Below are 17,591 nucleotides of genomic sequence, written 5' to 3' on the forward strand. Positions count from 1 at the left end.
CTGCTAGATGCTGTTTGGAGGCAAGCAGTTTCTTTGACCTGGTGCAACGTGTTTATGTGTTTTTCTCAGGCTCAACACTCCATTGGGAGATTCTGACTTGCCGTGCCCTAACTGACATTTCTGATGCTACTATCTTTACTGGATCATCTGGCAATACGGCACGCTCAGATGCAGAAGCTCCTGCAAATGGCCTTTCCAAGTTCAAATTTGTGACTTCCCTCATTTTGTGGTATAATATCCTTCTCGAGATTAACCTCACTAGTAAGCAGCTATTTGTGTAGCTGAAGTCGAAGTATCTTAGTTCAACTTACCTGGCCGTCCTCATGGCGGTGGGTCGACTGCTGCGGCTGCCCCGTCGACTGCGCTTACTCCTGCTGCCGAGGTGGAGTACGGGCGTCGATTAGCGGATCGATTTATCGCGTCCAGACGAGATGCGATAAATCGATCCCCGATACATCGAACACTATCCGCCAATCCTTAGAGTTGGTAGGGCAACTCCCACCTTTTCATGTTCTCTGTGTGTGTATATATATCTCCGTACTATATGTTCCATTCTATGCATCTGATGAAGTGGGCTGTAGCCCACGAAAGCTTATGCTCAAATAAATTTATTAGTATCTAAGGTGCCACAAGCACTCGTGTTCTTTTTTCTTAGATCAGCAGTAGACACACTCATTTGCACACACATACTGTGTGCAAAAAATACATATTTTGCGTACTGTGTTCAAAAAATCCCCTCCCCAAGTCCTCAAATGTGTGGCAAAGTGAACAAAAATGGATACATGTGTGTGGCTGGAAGGAGCAGTGAGCTGGATTTCACAAATGCATTGTGTGCACATCTTTCATCCAGCTCTCCTCCCCACCCTGCTTTCGTTCAGTGCCGGTGGCATCTAGCATGTTCTCTAAATGGATCTGGGACCCATGGGAATCTTAAGAAGGTGGATGTACAAGGTCAGCTCTATTCTCGGAACAATGAGTAATGACCCAAGCAGATTTTTTTCTTTCAAACATCAGTTGATTTTGAGCCTCTGGACATTTTAGGAACTAGATTTTTCTGTCACTCTGACAGTGATGGGGTTTCTTTTGGTATCTTAATAATTTTGCAAGCGGTTCAGATGTCCAGTAAATAGCAGCTAAGGCCTCACACAGGCATTAATATGCCTGACATATCCTGAGCCATTTCAGAATAAACTGAAAATAAGATTCAATTGGATGGAAGTGATGGGAACATCTGCCGGTTTGATTTAGCACCTGCCAATATTCTCCAGCTTTTTGCCGCCCCAGAAGCCTCTGGAGCCCCACGGCATCAATGGCAAATAATGAGAACAGCAAACAGTCCCTGATGCTGAATTTTATTTTCATAAAACAGTTCAGCGCACAGTTTTGAGTAACAAATAGATTCCTTCAAATCCAAGTCTCTTTGTGGATAATTAGCCAGTTGAAAGAGGGATACACTAGTCAGATAAATTGTTTGCAATAAACAGTTTGAGCAGCAATGGTGTTAACCCTGAAGACTAATGATGATGGATTGAATGAACATTACTGTTTCACTTCTGATCATTTCAGCAGAAATACCATCTGCTCTGGAATTATAGGTGCAAAGAATATCAGCACTTCCCTCCCATAATCTGACCCTTGCTATCTGTCAATATAATCAATCTCTTCTCATCTCTTTGGTCTCTTATCCATTTCATCTACTCTATGTTATCTGTCTTTCCCCTGTCGGTGAAGTATCAGGTATAAGCCACTGCCAGAAGCAGGCTACTGGTGATCCAATCCAGCACAGTTCTTACTGGACATTAACAAAAACCTCCCAATGATTTATTTGGTATTAGGTTAGATTAGGGACAGATTCTGGGTGGGCTTCTGCAGGTGCGGTAGATGACAGAAAATTCTTTCTCCTCCCTGTGAACCCACACAGGGGCAAGGTGCCATGTAGTTATAATGCTACCAGTAATTTAGGGAGTAGTACTTGGAAAACCTGGGTTTGAGCCCCAGTGGGACTTAGTGTGTGTACCTGGGCTAAATCACTACCCATCACTGCATCAGTCTCCACAGGCTGTGGAACATAAAGTGCTTTGCAAACATGATGTGCTCAGTGTGGTTATTTATCAAGGGAGAAATTAGGATGGGGGGTAACAATTCATTAATAAATTGTAAGATCAGAAGAGACCATTATGATCACCTTGTCTGCTCCCCAATTAAAACTGAAAAGACAAAAACTAACTTCCACCTGGCAGAGGCAGTTGTGCTTAATTGCCTTTTACTTTATAGAATGAAGGTCTCATCCCCGGATCCCTGTGCTTGTATGTCGTATGCCCCCTCTCTCTCCTTCATACTTACTGTCTGTTTAGATCGTAAGCTTATCAGAGCAGGCACCATGTCTCCCTACGTGTTTGTACAGCACCGGGCATAACGGGACACTAATCCTGACTGATGCCTTTGGGTGTTACTGTAACACAAATAAATAATGTTTTATTAGACACACAAAGGAGCCACAATGTTGGGAGGCCATGGGCCCTGCTACTTCTGTGTCCACTAGGGGTCCAAGCCAATATGGGGTGCAGCTCCAGTGTAAAGAGTGTAACCTTTGCTGCTCCTTCATCACCCCTGGAGACATTCTGCTTGCCTCAGTCTTCTGTAAGCAGAATGCCTTTGGGAACTGCTGCCCCAACACGGTGTATCTCTGCTCCCTGCTAACACTGCTGTGGCGTCAAGTGCACCATAACCCACTGGCCAGTGTGTTACGTGTTCAGAGAAGGTGAGTCTGTTACAGAGCTCGGCTACAGAGGTTTGGCTCTTTAGCTCAAGCTGTAGCAGCTTGTGCCTTTAGCTCGGGAGGTTCCCTAGTTCAGTCAGCCAAGATGGCCGCTGTTGCACTTCAGTGGGGCTCAGACTAGGAAGGAAGCTTTCGGAGAGGAGAACGCAGAGCAGGAGTTGATTTTAAAAAAAATGAAAGTGTGGTGGGGACTCTCAAAAAACCCTGATGGTCTGCGATTGCAGATGCAAGGCCCCAGAAAAATTCTGAGATGTAGCCAGTGGATAAAATGGCTGCCCTGGCCAACCCTCAGAATGACTGAGTGCTGTTTGCATGCGAACCCCAGTGTTTCCAGTTCTCTTTCAAACAGGGTGACTTCAGAGTTGCACGGGATAATGCGGCATCCTACCCCTCCCGTGTCATAACCAGAGAGCACTGTTCAGTTACTGCTGGGTTTTGCAGACATGTGACTGTAACATGACATGCAGATCCATCAGCAGCTCACGGGAAAACTGATCCAACCTTGAAAGTCAGGAAGGATTTATCAGTTCTTTTTCAGTGGCTGGTGCTTTAGTTGCAGAAATCTTTATTTTACTGGATTCTCCAGAAATGCAGTGACTTTCTGGGTCTTAATTTGTCCGGTTACCATTGCACTCACATTGGTTTTCACGGTTCTTATGTGCCAGGGCTCCACTGGAAGCACAAAACCTTTCCTTTTAAAGGAGTAAATATTCAGTGTGACACACTGGGATAGACTCATGGACTTTAAGATCAAAAGGGATCATTATGATCATCTTGTCTGACCTGCTGTGTATTGCAGGCCACAGAACCTTGCCCACCCACTCCTATAATAGACTCCTAACCTCTGGCTGAGTTACTGATGTCATCAAAACATGGTTTAAATACTTCAAGTTACAGCGAATCCACCATTTACACTAGTTTAAACCTGCAAGTGACCCATGCCCTATGCTGCAGAAGAAGGTGAAAATCCCCCAAGGATGTAGCCACTTACCCTCCTGTTAAGGGAAACAAGAACCGAGCATCTATAACCTTGTGCACTGGACCATATATGGGCATCAAGGAGCTGGTTCTGCAATCTACATGATTTTAAAGTTAATTGTACACAGTGAACGCTCATAAAATCCTAATATAGAGGGGCCAGATCCTCAGCTGGTGTAAATCATCATAAGCAACTTCTGTGGAGCTACATTGACATATGCCAGCTGAGGATGTGATAATATGTCTATTTTCTCAGCGAAGTGTAATATCTCGCTTAACTTTAAAAGTATTTCTGTCTCTTTGTGAATTGTAAGGGTCATATTCATTCCTAGTATAAATCTAGTGAAGTCAGTGGAGTTACCCTGGGGATAAATTTGACCCTAGCAGAGTCACTAAATTATATTGACTGGCAGTTAGCAAATGTATTCACAATATATAACATCCCCAATATTAAAGGAGAGAAGTCAGACTTAGGAGGTGAAATCATTAATCTGTAATATGTATGGCCTGTTACTTGATCATTCAGCTAGATGACATCCAGTTATGTGAGCTGTTTTGTGAATTGTTGTGTTAATATATACATGTCTAGTCAGTCCATATTCACATAGGTCTAACATTCAGACCAGTGTTAACTGGGCCACTTTTTTTGCCCCTGTAATTCTGAGTGCAAATAACTTGCATCCACAGTAAAACATTTAGATGTCTGAGTACTGACTGTCTCTGTAAATCAGTTTAAATGTGTGAATAACCTAAATTGCTCAAGCAGTTATATGTAGGCACAAAGAGTGGATGCAAAAATGGAAGCCACTGTTTAAAAATCTGTCCCTAAATAGTGACTGCCCAATTCCCCTCTCCCATACATCAATTGTACACTAGTGAAATCTTTAGACTTCAATGCAATGCAATGATTTACACTGGTGTGAAAGGAGAATCGTACCGCTTTTCATGTATGTATTAATGCCGACCATAAATCAACATATAAATGAAAAGATATAAAACAACATTAAGTACAATATTCAGGAAGAAAGAAACTGTTCCATATAAACCACCCTCAAACAGGCGATGAGAACTATGGCATAAATTGTGGGGATTATCAAACAGTGACTTGCTAGTCATTGGTTAGCAAGATGGCTGACCATATCCTTTAAATGGGTATATTTAGTTTATCATTTATTAGCCGTGATAGCCTTTCGGTGCCAATTCATTTGCTGAGGTAAAAGTATTAAGGCTCTACTTTAGAAGTAAAGGTATTTAAATACTTTATTTGCTGCCAAATATACTAGATACATTAAGGTAAAATCCCCCTGCTACACTGCTGAATGTATCATGTGTGTCTCAACATTCATAGATTTTGAAGTGCAAAAAGAAACTGCCGTGATCATCCAGTCTGACCTGCATCACCCAGGCCAAATAATTCCACCCATTAATTCCTACATTAAGCCCATATTTTGTGGTTGAGTTAGAGCATATTTTATAGGAAGATACCCACTCTTGATTTAAAGACTTCTGATGTCAGAGAGCTGATTTCAATGGCATGTTACTAGACCACAGCAGTACTGCAAATGTGATGGAGTTGGCTTATCCCCTAGAAGATGGACCAACCCCCCCCCAAACCCAACAACAAGAACAACAACAAAAGAAACATTTTTTGGATGTTAATATTGGAAGCTGGAAAATATGCAGGGCAGCCTACTTAAAGAGCATCAAGATACCAAGGATTTGGAGAAACCTAGGGAATGTGTGGTAGAGGGTTCATTTATAACATGCTGTTAATGGAGTCTGGAACTATAAGAACGATGGTTCATCAAACGAATGACTTTATTCTGTTAAAACACTAGATACATGCAACAGTCCATTGGCCATGATAGATTTATTCCTTCTGTGGTTTTTCTTTAATTTCCCCATCCCAGAACCTGAAGAGGTGTTTGCAAACAAGGCGAAGGTGCAGAAGGAGGTCAAGGCCGCCCTGACAGAGAGCGCCACCCTGAGCTGTGAGGTGGCCCAGGCCAAGACTGAAGTGAGATGGCACAAGGACGGGAAACTGATCACCTCCAGCAAGAAACTCAAAGTGGAGTCTGAGGGCAAATCCCGGCGTCTGGTCGTGGAGCAGGTGGAGAAGAAGGATGCTGGAGAGTACACCTGTGAGGCCGCAGGCCAAAAACTGACCTTCAAGGTTATCGTCACAGGTAAGAAAGAATATTTTCGTTCAACGTAAGGGCTCTGAGTCCAGAGGGCTGTTAAAGAAATTATGGGTTTTGTGACAATATTGATAAAAATTTACAGAGTAAATAGGTAAAATGGGGCGGTGCTTGAATTTTCTTAGTCAGTGGGTGTTTTGCAGCAGCAGCGTAACAATTTCCAAACTAGTTTGGGATTCTGAAAGTCTGCATGGACCATCTGAGCCACGCTGGCTTCTCTTTAATGCCCTCATTTACTTAAAAAAAATAACAGCACTCCTCAGAGGGAAGAAATGTTGCTCATGTCAGCTATCAGAGGGGAAGGAAAGTTCCACAAGGAACATCTCAGTCTAAATAAACCAAAGAGAGGCTTGAGAGGATAAATTCACATTTGGATCTGAGATCGCTCCAGAGGAATAATGAGAGATGGAGTCTGGAGGTGTGGGGCAGGACAGGTGTTGGCAGGTCCATAGTTAAGGTTGTACATGGACTTGCACTGATGGTGGGAGGGATCAGGCAGAGGTGGTAAACGTGAAGCAAAAAGTGTCTCAGATGCAGAGCTGTCAGCTTCTCCCTGCCTTCTCCTTCTCTGATCTCTGGGTGGCATCACATCCGTTAGGGAGATTAAGCCCTTGTCATTCCTTTTCCCTGGCAGAGATGGAAGAGGTGTTTGCAAACCAGGAGAAGGTGCAGAAGGAGGTGAAGGCCGTCCTGACAGAGAGTGCCACCCTCAGCTGTGAGGTGACCCAGGCCAAGACTGAAGTGAAATGGTACAAGGACGGGAAACTGATCACCTCCAGCAAGAAACTCAAAGTGGAGTCTGAGGGCAAATCCCGGCGTCTGGTCATGGAGCAGGTGGAGAAGAAAGACGCTGGAGAGTACACCTGTGAGGCCGCAGGCCAGAAACTGACCTTCAAGGTTCTTGTCACTGGTAAGAGAGAGTATTTTCTTTCAACTTAAGGGCTGATTTGCTGCCATTGTTGATTAAAGCATTGTAGAGTAAGATGATTTTTCTGCTCTGCTGACACCCCAGCTCGGAGTCCAGAGGGCTTTTGGGTTTTGCCACAATATTGTGAATACATTTGCAGAGTAAGCAGGTAAAATGGGAAGGTGCCTGAATGTTCCTAATCAGTGAGTATTTTGCAGCAGCAGCATAACATTTCCCAGACAGGGTTGGGATTCTGAATGTCAGTTTGGCATCCATACGAGCCACCCTGGCTTCTCCTTAATGCCACTGTTTCACTCGCTGCTTAAAGGGAAAGAAGATTGGCATCCATTTAGGTTTCTAAGGGGAAGAAAAGGTTTGTAAGGAAGATGTTGGTGAAAAAACGAAAGGGAGTCCTGTGCCGATAAATTGAGATCTGGATCTGAGGTCACTCTCCAGAGCAATAATGAAAGTTTGAATGTGGGGGTTCAGGTTGGTTTATTATGAAGGAGACACCCTACAGGCTCCATAGGTAATGTTGAAATTGTACTTGTAGCTATATCGTTCAGGCTCTAGCAAAGTGGGGGAGACGTGCAGAAAGCAGCCTAAAGAAGCAGGGTTGTCAGCTTCTCCTTGCCGTCTCCTTCTCTGTTCTCTGGGTGGCATCGCATTCAGTGAGGGAGATTAAGCCCTGTAATTCCTTTTCCCCAGCAGAAATGGAAAAGGTGTTTACAAACCAGGAGAAGGTGCAGAAGGAGGTGAAGGCCATCCTGACAGAGAGCGCCACCCTGAGCTGTGAGGTGGCCCAGGCCAAGACTGAAGTGAAATGGTACAAGGACGGGAAACTGATCACCTCCAGCAAGAAACTCAAAGTGGAGTCTGAGGGCAAATCCCGGCGTCTGGTCGTGGAGCAGGTGGAGAAGAACGATGCTGGAGAGTACACCTGTGAGGCCGCAGGCCAGAAACTGACCTTCAAGATTATCATCACAGGTGGGAGGGATTGTTTCCTTTCTACTCATGCACTGATTTGTTTCAGTTGTTGAGTAAAGCATTCTAGAGTGAGAGGCGCTTCCTACATTACTGGCATATCAGCTCTGAGTGAAGGAGGCTTTTGAGGGGACTTTGGGTTTTGCCACCATATTGTGTATAAATTAACAGAGTATGTAGGTATAATGGGGAAGCTCCTGAATCTTCTTAGTCGGTAGGTGTTTTGCAGGAATAGCATAACATTTTCCAAACTAGGTTGGAACTCTGAACTTATACTTGGTATCCATCAGTGCATCCTGGGTTCTCTGTAATGTCTTCATTTACTTTGAAAAAAATAACAGTGCTCCTCAGAGGTAAGAAATGTTGGTCCTTTCACCTATCAAAGGGGAAGGAAAGTTTTGCAAGGAACATCTCAGCTAAATAAGGTAAAGGGAGGCTTGAGAGGATGAATTCATATTTGGATCTGAGATCGCTCCAGAGGAATAATGAGAGGTTGAGTCTGGGGATTTGGGGTGGATTATTATAAAGGAGAGGTGCTGGCAGGTCCATAGTTCAGGTTGCACATGGACTTACACCGATGGTGGAAGGGGTGAGGCAGAGGCGGGAAACGTGGCGAAAGGTGCCTCGGGGGCAGAGATGTCAGCGCCTCCCTCTGTGAACTCTGGATGGCATCAGTGAGGAAGTTTAAGCCCTTCTAATTTATTTTCCATGCCAGAGAGAGAGGATGTATTTGCAAACCAGGAGAAGGTGCAGAAGGAGGTGAAGGCCGCCCTGACAGAGAGCGCCACCCTGAGTTGTGAGGTGGCCCAGGCCAAGACTGAAGTGAGATGGTACAAGGACGGAAAACTGATCACCTCCAGCAAGAAATTCAAAGTGGAGTCTGAGGGCAAATCCCAGCGTCTGGTCGTGGAGCAGGTGGAGAAGAAGGATGCTGGAGAGTACACCTGTGAGGCCGCAGGCCAAAAACTGACCTTCAAGGTTATCGTCACAGGTAAGAGAGAATATTTTCGTTCAACGTAAGGGCTCTGAGTCCAGAGGGCTGTTAAAGAAATTATGGGTTTTGTGACAATATTGATAAAAATTTACAGAGTAAATAGGTAAAATGGGAAGGTGCCTGAATTTTCTTAGTCAGTGGGTGTTTTGCAGCAGCAGCGTAACAATTTCCAAACTAGTTTGGGATTCTGAAAGTCTGCATGGACCATCTGAGCCACGCTGGCTTCTCTTTAATGCCCTCATTTACTTAAAAAAAATAACAGCACTCCTCAGAGGGAAGAAATGTTGCTCATGTCAGCTATCAGAGGGGAAGGAAAGTTCCACAAGGAACATCTCAGTCTAAATAAACCCAAGAGAGGCTTGAGAGGATAAATTCACATTTGGATCTGAGATCGCTCCAGAGGAATCATGAGAGATGGAGTCTGGAAGTGTGGGGCAGGACAGGTGTTGGCAGGTCCATAGTTAAGGTTGTACATGGACTTGCACTGATGGTGGGAGGGATCAGGCAGAGGTGGTAAACGTGAAGCAAAAAGTGTCTCAGATGCAGAGCTGTCAGCTTCTCCCTGCCTTCTCCTTCTCTGTTCTCTGGGTGGCATCACATCAGTGAGAGCGATTAAGCCCTGTAATTCCTTTTCCCTGGCAGAGATGGAAGAGGTGTTTGCAAACAAGGAGAAGGTGCAGAAGGAGGTGAAGGCCGTCCTGACAGAGAGCGCCACCCTGAGCTGTGAGGTGGCCCAGGCCAAGACTGAAGTGAAATGGTACAAGGACGGGAAACTGATCACCTCCAGCAAGAAACTCAAAGTGGAGTCTGAGGGCAAATCCCGGCACCTGGTCATGGAGCAGGTGGAGAAGAAAGACGCTGGAGAGTACACCTGTGAGGCTGCAGGCCAGAAACTGACCTTCAAGGTTCTTGTCACTGGTAAGAGAGAGTATTTTCTTTCAACTTAAGGGCTGATTTGCTGCCATTGTTGATTAAAGCATTGTAGAGTAAGATGATTTTCCTGCTCTGCTGACACCTCAGCTCTGAGTCCAGAGGGCTTTTGGGTTTTGCCACAATATTGTGAATACATTTGCAGAGTAAGCAGGTAAAATGGGAAGGTGCCTGAATGTTCCTAATCAGTGAGTATTTTGCAGCAGCAGCATAACATTTCCCAGACAGGGTTGGGATTCTGAAAGTCTGTTTGGCATCCATACGAGCCACCCTGGCTTCTCCTTAATGCCACTGTTTCACTCGCTGCTTAAAGGGAAACAAGATTGGCATCCATTTAGGTTTCTAAGGGGAAGAAAAGGTTTGTAAGGAAGATGTTGGTGAAAAAACGAAAGGGAGTCCTGTGCCGATAAATTGAGATCTGGATCTGAGGTCACTCTCCAGAGCAATAATGAAAGTTTGAATGTGGGGGTTCAGGTTGGTTTATTATGAAGGAGACACCCTACAGGCTCCATAGGTAATGTTGAAATTGAACTTGTAGCTATATCGTTCAGACTCTAGCAAAGTGCGGGAGATGTGCAGAAAGCAGCCTAAAGAAGCAGAGTTGTCAGCTTCTCCTTGCCGTCTCCTTCTCTGTTCTCTGGATGGCATCGCATCAGTGAGGGAGATTAAGCCCTGTAATTCCTTTTCCCCAGCAGAAATGGAAAAGGTGTTTGCAAACCAGGAGAAGGTGCAGAAGGAGGTGAAGGCCGTCCTGACAGAGAGCGCCACCCTGAGCTGTGAGGTGGCCCAGGCCAAGACTGAAGTGAAATGGTACAAGGATGGGAAACTGATCACCTCCAGCAAGAAACTCAAAGTGGAGTCTGAGGGCAAATCCCGGCATCTGGTCGTGGAGCAGGTGGAGAAGAAAGACGCTGGAGAGTACACCTGTGAGGCTGCAGGCCAGAAACTGACCTTCAAGGTTCTTGTCACTGGTAAGAGAGAGTATTTTCTTTCAACTGAAGGGCTGATTTGCTGCCATTGCTGGTTTAAATATTGTAGAATAAAGTGTGTTTCCTACACTGGTAGCATGTCGGAGAGATTTTTGGTTTTGCCATGATACTGGTAAGAAATGAACAGAGTAAGCAGGTAAAGTGGGGAGGCAGCTGAATCTTCTTAGTCAGTGGGCGTTTTACAGCAGTAGCATAAAGTTTCCAAACAAGGTTGAGATTCTAAACTTCTGCATGGCATTAGTGTTACCATCTTTGAAATGCAAAAAAAAAAAAAAATGACACCTGCCCACACAGAAGGCAAACCCCAAGTAACCCTAACCACAAGGCAACTCCACAATGCTCCTTCAACTGCAGCTCATAGTATCTAGACAGAGAACTCATATAGATAAGACTGATAACATCGCACATCTCCTCACTGTCGTGTGAGTCAAACCATCTCACACACACACGTGATGTACTTGTGTGTTGGTGGGCAGGCAGCTGGTGTATTTTCAACACCTTTGATCTGTTATTGCTTAACCTGCGGAACTGGGAACACTGCAGGATCTTTAGGTGGACATAGAAACTTTTAACATTAGATCTCCCATTGTGTTAGGATAATCGTGCAAATCCTTAGACCCACGTAAAAAACACCTGGGAGACTAAATTATTTTTCTGTCAACTGGCAAATCCATAAAACAATGGGCAGGCCGGTCAAATATCAGCCAGGTGGTAACCCTACCGGGCATCCACCCATGCCACTCTGGCTTCTCTTTAATTCCTTCATTTATTGTTAAAAAATAACAGCGCTCCTCAGTGAGAAGTGTTGGTCCTTTCAGGTATCAGAGGGGAGGGAACGTTTTGCAAGAAACATCTCAGCAAAATAAACTAGAGGGAGACTTGAGAGGATAAATTTACATTTGGATCTGAGATCGCTCCAGAGGAATCATGAGAGGTGGATTCTGGGTGTGTGTGTAGCATTATTATAAAGGAGAGATGCTGGCAGGTCCCTAGTTAAGTTTGTACATGGACTTGCACTGATGGTGGGAGGGATCAGGCAGAGGTTGTAAACGTGAAGCAAAAAGTGTCTCAGATGCAGAGCTGTCAGCTTCTCCCTGCCTTCTCCTTCTCTGTTCTCTGGGTGGCATCACATCAGTGAGAGCGATTAAGCCCTGTAATTCCTTTTCCCCAGCAGAAATGGAAGAGGTGTTTGCAAACAAGGAGAAGGTGGAGAAAGAGGTGAAGGCTGTCCTGACAGAGAGTGCCACCCTATGCTGTGAGGTGGCCCAGGCCAAGACTGAAGTGAAATGGTACAAGGACGGGAAACTGATCACCTCCAGCAAGAAACTCAAAGTGGAGTCTGAGGGCAAATCCCGGCGTCTGGTCGTGGAGCAGGTGGAGAATAAAGATGCTGGAGAGTACACCTGTGAGGCCGCAGGCCAGAAACTGACCTTCAAGGTTCTTGTCACTGGTAAGAGAGAGTATTTTCTTTCAACCGAAGGGCTGATTTGCTGCCATTGCTGGTTTAAATATTGTAGAATAAAGCACATTTCCTACACTGGTAGCATGTTGGAGAGATTTTTGGTTTTGCCATGATACTGATAAGAAATGAACAGAGTAAGCAGGTAAAGTGGGGAGGCAGCTGAATCTTCTTAGTCGGTGGGCGTTTTACAGCAGTAGCATAAAGTTTCCAAACAAGGTTGAGATTCTGAACTTATGCATGGCATTAGTGTTACCATCTTTGAAATGCAAAAAAAAAAAAAATGACACCTGCCCACACAGAAGGCAAACCCCAAGTAACCCTAACCACAAGGCAACTCCACAATCCCCCTTCAACAGCAGCTCATAGTATCTAGAGAGAGAACACATATAGATAAGATTGATAACATTGCTTGTCTCCTCACTGTCGTGTGAGTCAAACCATCTCTCTCACACACACACACGTACCGGGCAAATTAGTACCTTGGTACTGGGCAAATTAGTCGAAATAATAGTTAAGAATAAAATTGTCAGACACATAGAAAAACATAAACTGTTGAGCAATAGTCAACATGGTTTCTGTAAAGGGAAATCGTGTCTTACTAATCTATTAGAGTTCTTTGAAGGGGTCAACAAACATGTGGACTAGGGGGATCCGGTGGACATACTGTACTTAGATTTCCAGAAAGCCTTTGACAAGGTCCCTCACCAAAGGCTCTTACGTAAATTAAGCTGTCATGGGATAAAAGGGAAGGTCCTTTCATGGATTGAGAACTGGTTAAAGGACAGGAAACAAAGGGTAGGAATAAATGGTAAATTCTCAGAATGGAGAGGGGTAACTAGTGGTGTTCCCCAACGGTCAGTCCTAGGACCAATCCTATTCAATTTATTTATAAATGATCTGGAGAAAGGGGTAAACAGTGAGGTGGCAAAGTTTGCAGATGATACTAAACTGCTCAAGATAGTTAAGACCAAAGCAGATTGTGAAGGACTTCGAAAAGATCTCACAAAACTAAGTGATTGGGCAACAAAATGGCAAATGAAATGTAATGTGGATAAATGTAAAGTAATTCACATTGGAAAAAATAACCCCAACTATACATACAACATGATGGGGGCTAATTTAGCAACAACGAGTCAGGAAAAAGATCTTGGAGTCATCGTGGATAGTTCTCTAAAGATGTCGACGCAGCGTGCAGAGGCGGTCAAAAAAGCAAACAGGATGTTAGGAATCATTAAAAAGGGGATAGAGAATAAGACTGAGAATATATTATTGCCCTTATATAAATCCATGGTACGCCCACATCTCGAATACTGTGTACAGATGTGGTCTCCTCACCTCAAAAAAGATATTCTAGCACTAGAAAAGGTTCAGAAAAGAGCAACTAAAATGATTAGGGGTTTAGAGAGGGTCCCATATGAGGAAAGATTAAAGAGGCTAGGACTCTTCAGCTTGGAAAAGAGAAGATTAAGGGGGGATATGATAGAGGTATATAAAATCATGAGTGATGTTGAGAAAGTGGATAAGGAAAAATTATTTATTTATTCCCATAATACAAGAACTAGGGGTCACCAAATGAAATTAATAGGCAGCAGGTTTAAAACAAATACAAGGAAGTTCTTCTTCACGCAGCGCACAGTCAACTTGTGGAACTCCTTACCTGAGGAGGTTGTGAAGGCTAGGACTATAACAATGTTTAAAAGGGGACTGGATAAATTCATGGTGGCTAAGTCCATAAATGGCTATTAGCCAGGATGGGTAAGGAATGGTGTCCCTAGCCTCTGTTCGTCAGAGGATGGAGATGGATGGCAGGAGAGAGATCACTTGATCATTGCCTGTTAGGTTCACTCCCTCTGGGGCACCTGGCATTGGCCACTGTCGGTAGACAGATACTGGGCTAGATGGACCTTTGGTCTGACCCGGTACGGCCGTTCTTATGTTCTTATTTTCTTATGTGTTGGTGGGCAGGCAGCTGCTGTATTTTCAATACCTTTGATCTGTTATCGCTTAAACTACAGACCTGGGAACACTGCAGCATCTTTAGCTGGACACAGAAACTTTTAACATTAGATCTCCCATTGTGTTAGGATAATCATGTAAATCTTTAGACCCACGTAAAAAACACCTGGGAGACTAAATTATTTTTCTGGCAACTGGCAAATTCACAAAACAATGGGCAGGCCGGTCAAATATCAGCAAGGTGGTAACCCTACCGGGCATCCATCCATGCTACTCTGGCTTCTCTTTAATTCCTTCATTTACTTTAAAAAATAACAGCGCTCCTCAGTGGGAAGAAATGTTGGTCCTCTTAAGTATCAGAGGGGAGGGAAAGTTTTGCAAGAAACATCTCAGTACAATAAACTAGAGGGAGACTTGAGAGGATAAATTTACGTTTGGATCTGAAATTGCTCCAGATGAATAATGAGAGGTTGAGTCTGGGGATTTGGGGTGGATTATTATAAAGGAGAGGTGCTGGCAGGCCCACAGTTAAGGTTGCACATGGACTTACACCAATGGTGGAAGGGGTGAGGAAGAGGCAGGAAACGTGGCGAAAGGTGCCTCGGGGGCAGAGATGTCAGCGCCTCCCTCTGTGAACTCTGGATGGCATCAGTGAGGAAGTTTAAGCCCTTCTAATTCCTTTTCCATGCCAGAGAGAGAGGATGTGTTTGCAAACCAGGAGAAGGTGCAGAAGGAGGTGAAGGCCGCCCTGACAGAGAGCGCCACCCTGAGCTGTGAGGTGGCCCAGGCCAAGACTGAAGTGAGATGGCACAAGGACGGGAAACTGATCACCTCCAGCAAGAAATTCAAAGTGGAGTCTGAGGGCAAATCCCGGCGTCTGGTTGTGGAGCAGGTGGAGAAGAAGGATGCTGGAGAGTACACCTGTGAGGCCGCAGGCCAGAAACTGACCTTCAAGGTTCTTGTCACTGGTAAGAGAGGGTATTTTCTTTCAACTGAAGGGCTGATTTGCTGCCATTGCTGGTTTAAATATTGTAGAATAAAGCGCATTTCCTACACTGGTAGCATGTTGGAGAGATTTTTGGTTTTGCCATGATACTGATAAGAAATGAACAGAGTACGCTAGTAAAGTGGGGAGGCAGCTGAATCTTCTTAGTTGATGGCGGTTTACAGCAGTAGCATAATATTTTTCAAACTAGGTTGGGAGTCTGAACTTCTGCATGGATTAGTGTTACCACCTTTGAAATGCAAAAAAAAAAATGACACCCGTCCACACAGAAGGCAAACTCCAAGTAACCCTAACCATAAGGCAACTCCACAATCCCCCTTCAACAGCAGCTCATAGTATCTAGAGAGAGAATTCATATAGATAAGATTGATAACATCGCACATCTCCTCACTGTCGTGTGAGTCAAACCATCTCTCTCACACACACACACGTGGTGTACTTGTGTGTTGGTGGGCAGGCAGCTGCTGTATTTTCAACACCTTTGATCTGTTATCACTTAACCTGCGGAACTGGGAACACTGCAGGATCTTTAGGTGGACACAGAAACTTTTAACATTAGATCTCCCATTGTGTTAGGATAATCATGTAAATCTTTAGACCCATGTAAAAAAACACCTGGGAGACTAAATTATTTTTCTGGCAACTGGCAAATCTATAAAACAATGGGCAGGCCGGTCAAATATCAGCCAGGTGGTAACCCTACCGGGCATCCACCCATGCCACTCTGGCTTCTCTTTAATTCCCTCATTTACTTTTAAAAAATAACAGCGCTCCTCAGTGGGAAGAAGTGTTGGTCCTTTCAGGTATCAGAGGGGAGGGAAAGTTTTGCAAGAAACATCTCAGCAAAATAAACTAGAGGGAGGCTTGAGAGGATAAATTTACATTTGGATCTGAGATCGCTCCAGAGGAATCATGAGAGGTGGATTCTGGGTGTGTGTGTAGCATTATTATAAAGGAGAGATGCTGGCAGGTCCATAGTTAAGTTTGTACATGGACTTGCACTGATGGTGGGAGGGATCAGGCAGAGGTTGTAAACCTGAAGCAAAAAGTGTCTCAGATGCAGAGCTGTCAGCTTCTCCCTGCCTTCTCCTTCTCTGTTCTCTGGGTGGCATCACATCAGTGAGAGCGATTAAGCCCTGTAATTCCTTTTCCCCAGCAGAGATGGAAGAGGTGTTTGCAAACAAGGAGAAGGTGGAGAAAGAGGTGAAGGCTGTCCTGACAGAGAGCGCCACCCTGAGCTGTGAGGTGGCCCAGGCCAAGACTGAAGTGAAATGGTACAAGGACGGGAAACTGATCACCTCCAGCAAGAAACTCAAAGTGGAGTCTGAGGGCAAGTCCCGGTGTCTGGTCGTGGAGCAGGTGGAGAAGAAAGATGCTGGAGAGTACACCTGTGAGGCCGCAGGCCAGAAACTGACCTTCAAGGTTCTTGTCACTGGTAAGAGAGAGTATTTTCTTTCAACCGAAGGACTGATTTGCTGCCATTGCTGGTTTAAATATTGTAGAATAGAGCGCATTTCCTACACTGGTAGCATGTTGGAGAGATTTTTGGTTTTGCCATGATATTGATAAGAAATGAACAGAGTAAGCAGGTAAAGTGGGGAGGCAGCTGAATCTTCTTAGTTGGTGGGCGTTTTACAGCAGTAGCATAAATTTTCCAAACGATGTTGGGATTCTGAACTTTGCATGGCATAAGTTATGCATGGATGCTTGCATCCGAAGAAGTGGGTGTTCACCCACGAAAGCTCATGCTACAAAACATCTGTTAGTCTATAAGGTGCCACAGGATTCTTTGCTGCTTCTACAGAACCAGACTAACACGGCTACCCCTCTGATACTTGCATGGCATTAGTGTTACCATCTTTGAAATGCAAAAAAAAAAAAAATGGCAGCTGCCCACACAGAAGGCAAACCCCAAGTAACCCTAACCACAAGGCAACTCCACAATCCCCCTTCAACAGCAGCTCATAGTATATAGAGAGAGAACACATATAGATAAGATTGATAACATTGTATGTCTCCTCACTATCGTGTGAGTCAAACCATCTCTCTCTCACACACACACGTGGTGTACTTGTGTATTGGTGGGCAGGCAGCCGCTGTATTTTCAACACCTTTGATTTGTTATCGCTTAAACTGCAGACCTAGGAACACTGCAGCATCTTTAGCTGGACACAGAAACTTTTAACATTAGATCTCCCATTGTGTTAGGATAATTATGCAAATCTTTAGACCCACGTAAAAAACACCTGGGAGACTAAATTATTTTTCTGACAACTGGCAAATCCACAAAACAATGGGCAGGCCGGTCAAATATCAGCCAGGTGGTAACCCTACTGGGCATCCATCCTTTCTACTCTGGCTTCCCTTTAATTCCTTCATTTACTTTTAAAAAATAACAGCGTCCTCAG

At 44.5% G+C, this 17,591-nt stretch overlaps 1 protein-coding gene across 1 annotated transcript in view; it reads left to right on the forward strand.

Moving 5' to 3' along the window:
• Positions 1-17,591, forward strand: part of OBSCN (obscurin, cytoskeletal calmodulin and titin-interacting RhoGEF) — a 297,128-nt gene that overhangs the window by 40,600 nt on the left and 238,937 nt on the right. The window contains exons 11-19 of the mRNA XM_039523906.1: positions 5,668-5,943; positions 6,590-6,865; positions 7,571-7,849; positions 8,562-8,837; positions 9,483-9,758; positions 10,466-10,741; positions 11,931-12,209; positions 14,870-15,145; positions 16,340-16,618. Of these exons, the coding sequence (XP_039379840.1) occupies positions 5,668-5,943; positions 6,590-6,865; positions 7,571-7,849; positions 8,562-8,837; positions 9,483-9,758; positions 10,466-10,741; positions 11,931-12,209; positions 14,870-15,145; positions 16,340-16,618 (2,493 nt within the window). The remainder of the gene's footprint in view (positions 1-5,667; positions 5,944-6,589; positions 6,866-7,570; positions 7,850-8,561; positions 8,838-9,482; positions 9,759-10,465; positions 10,742-11,930; positions 12,210-14,869; positions 15,146-16,339; positions 16,619-17,591) is intronic.

This window comes from Mauremys reevesii, linkage group 2 (assembly GCF_016161935.1).
Source record: "Mauremys reevesii isolate NIE-2019 linkage group 2, ASM1616193v1, whole genome shotgun sequence".
In the NCBI taxonomy this organism is placed as follows: Eukaryota; Metazoa; Chordata; order Testudines; family Geoemydidae; genus Mauremys; species Mauremys reevesii.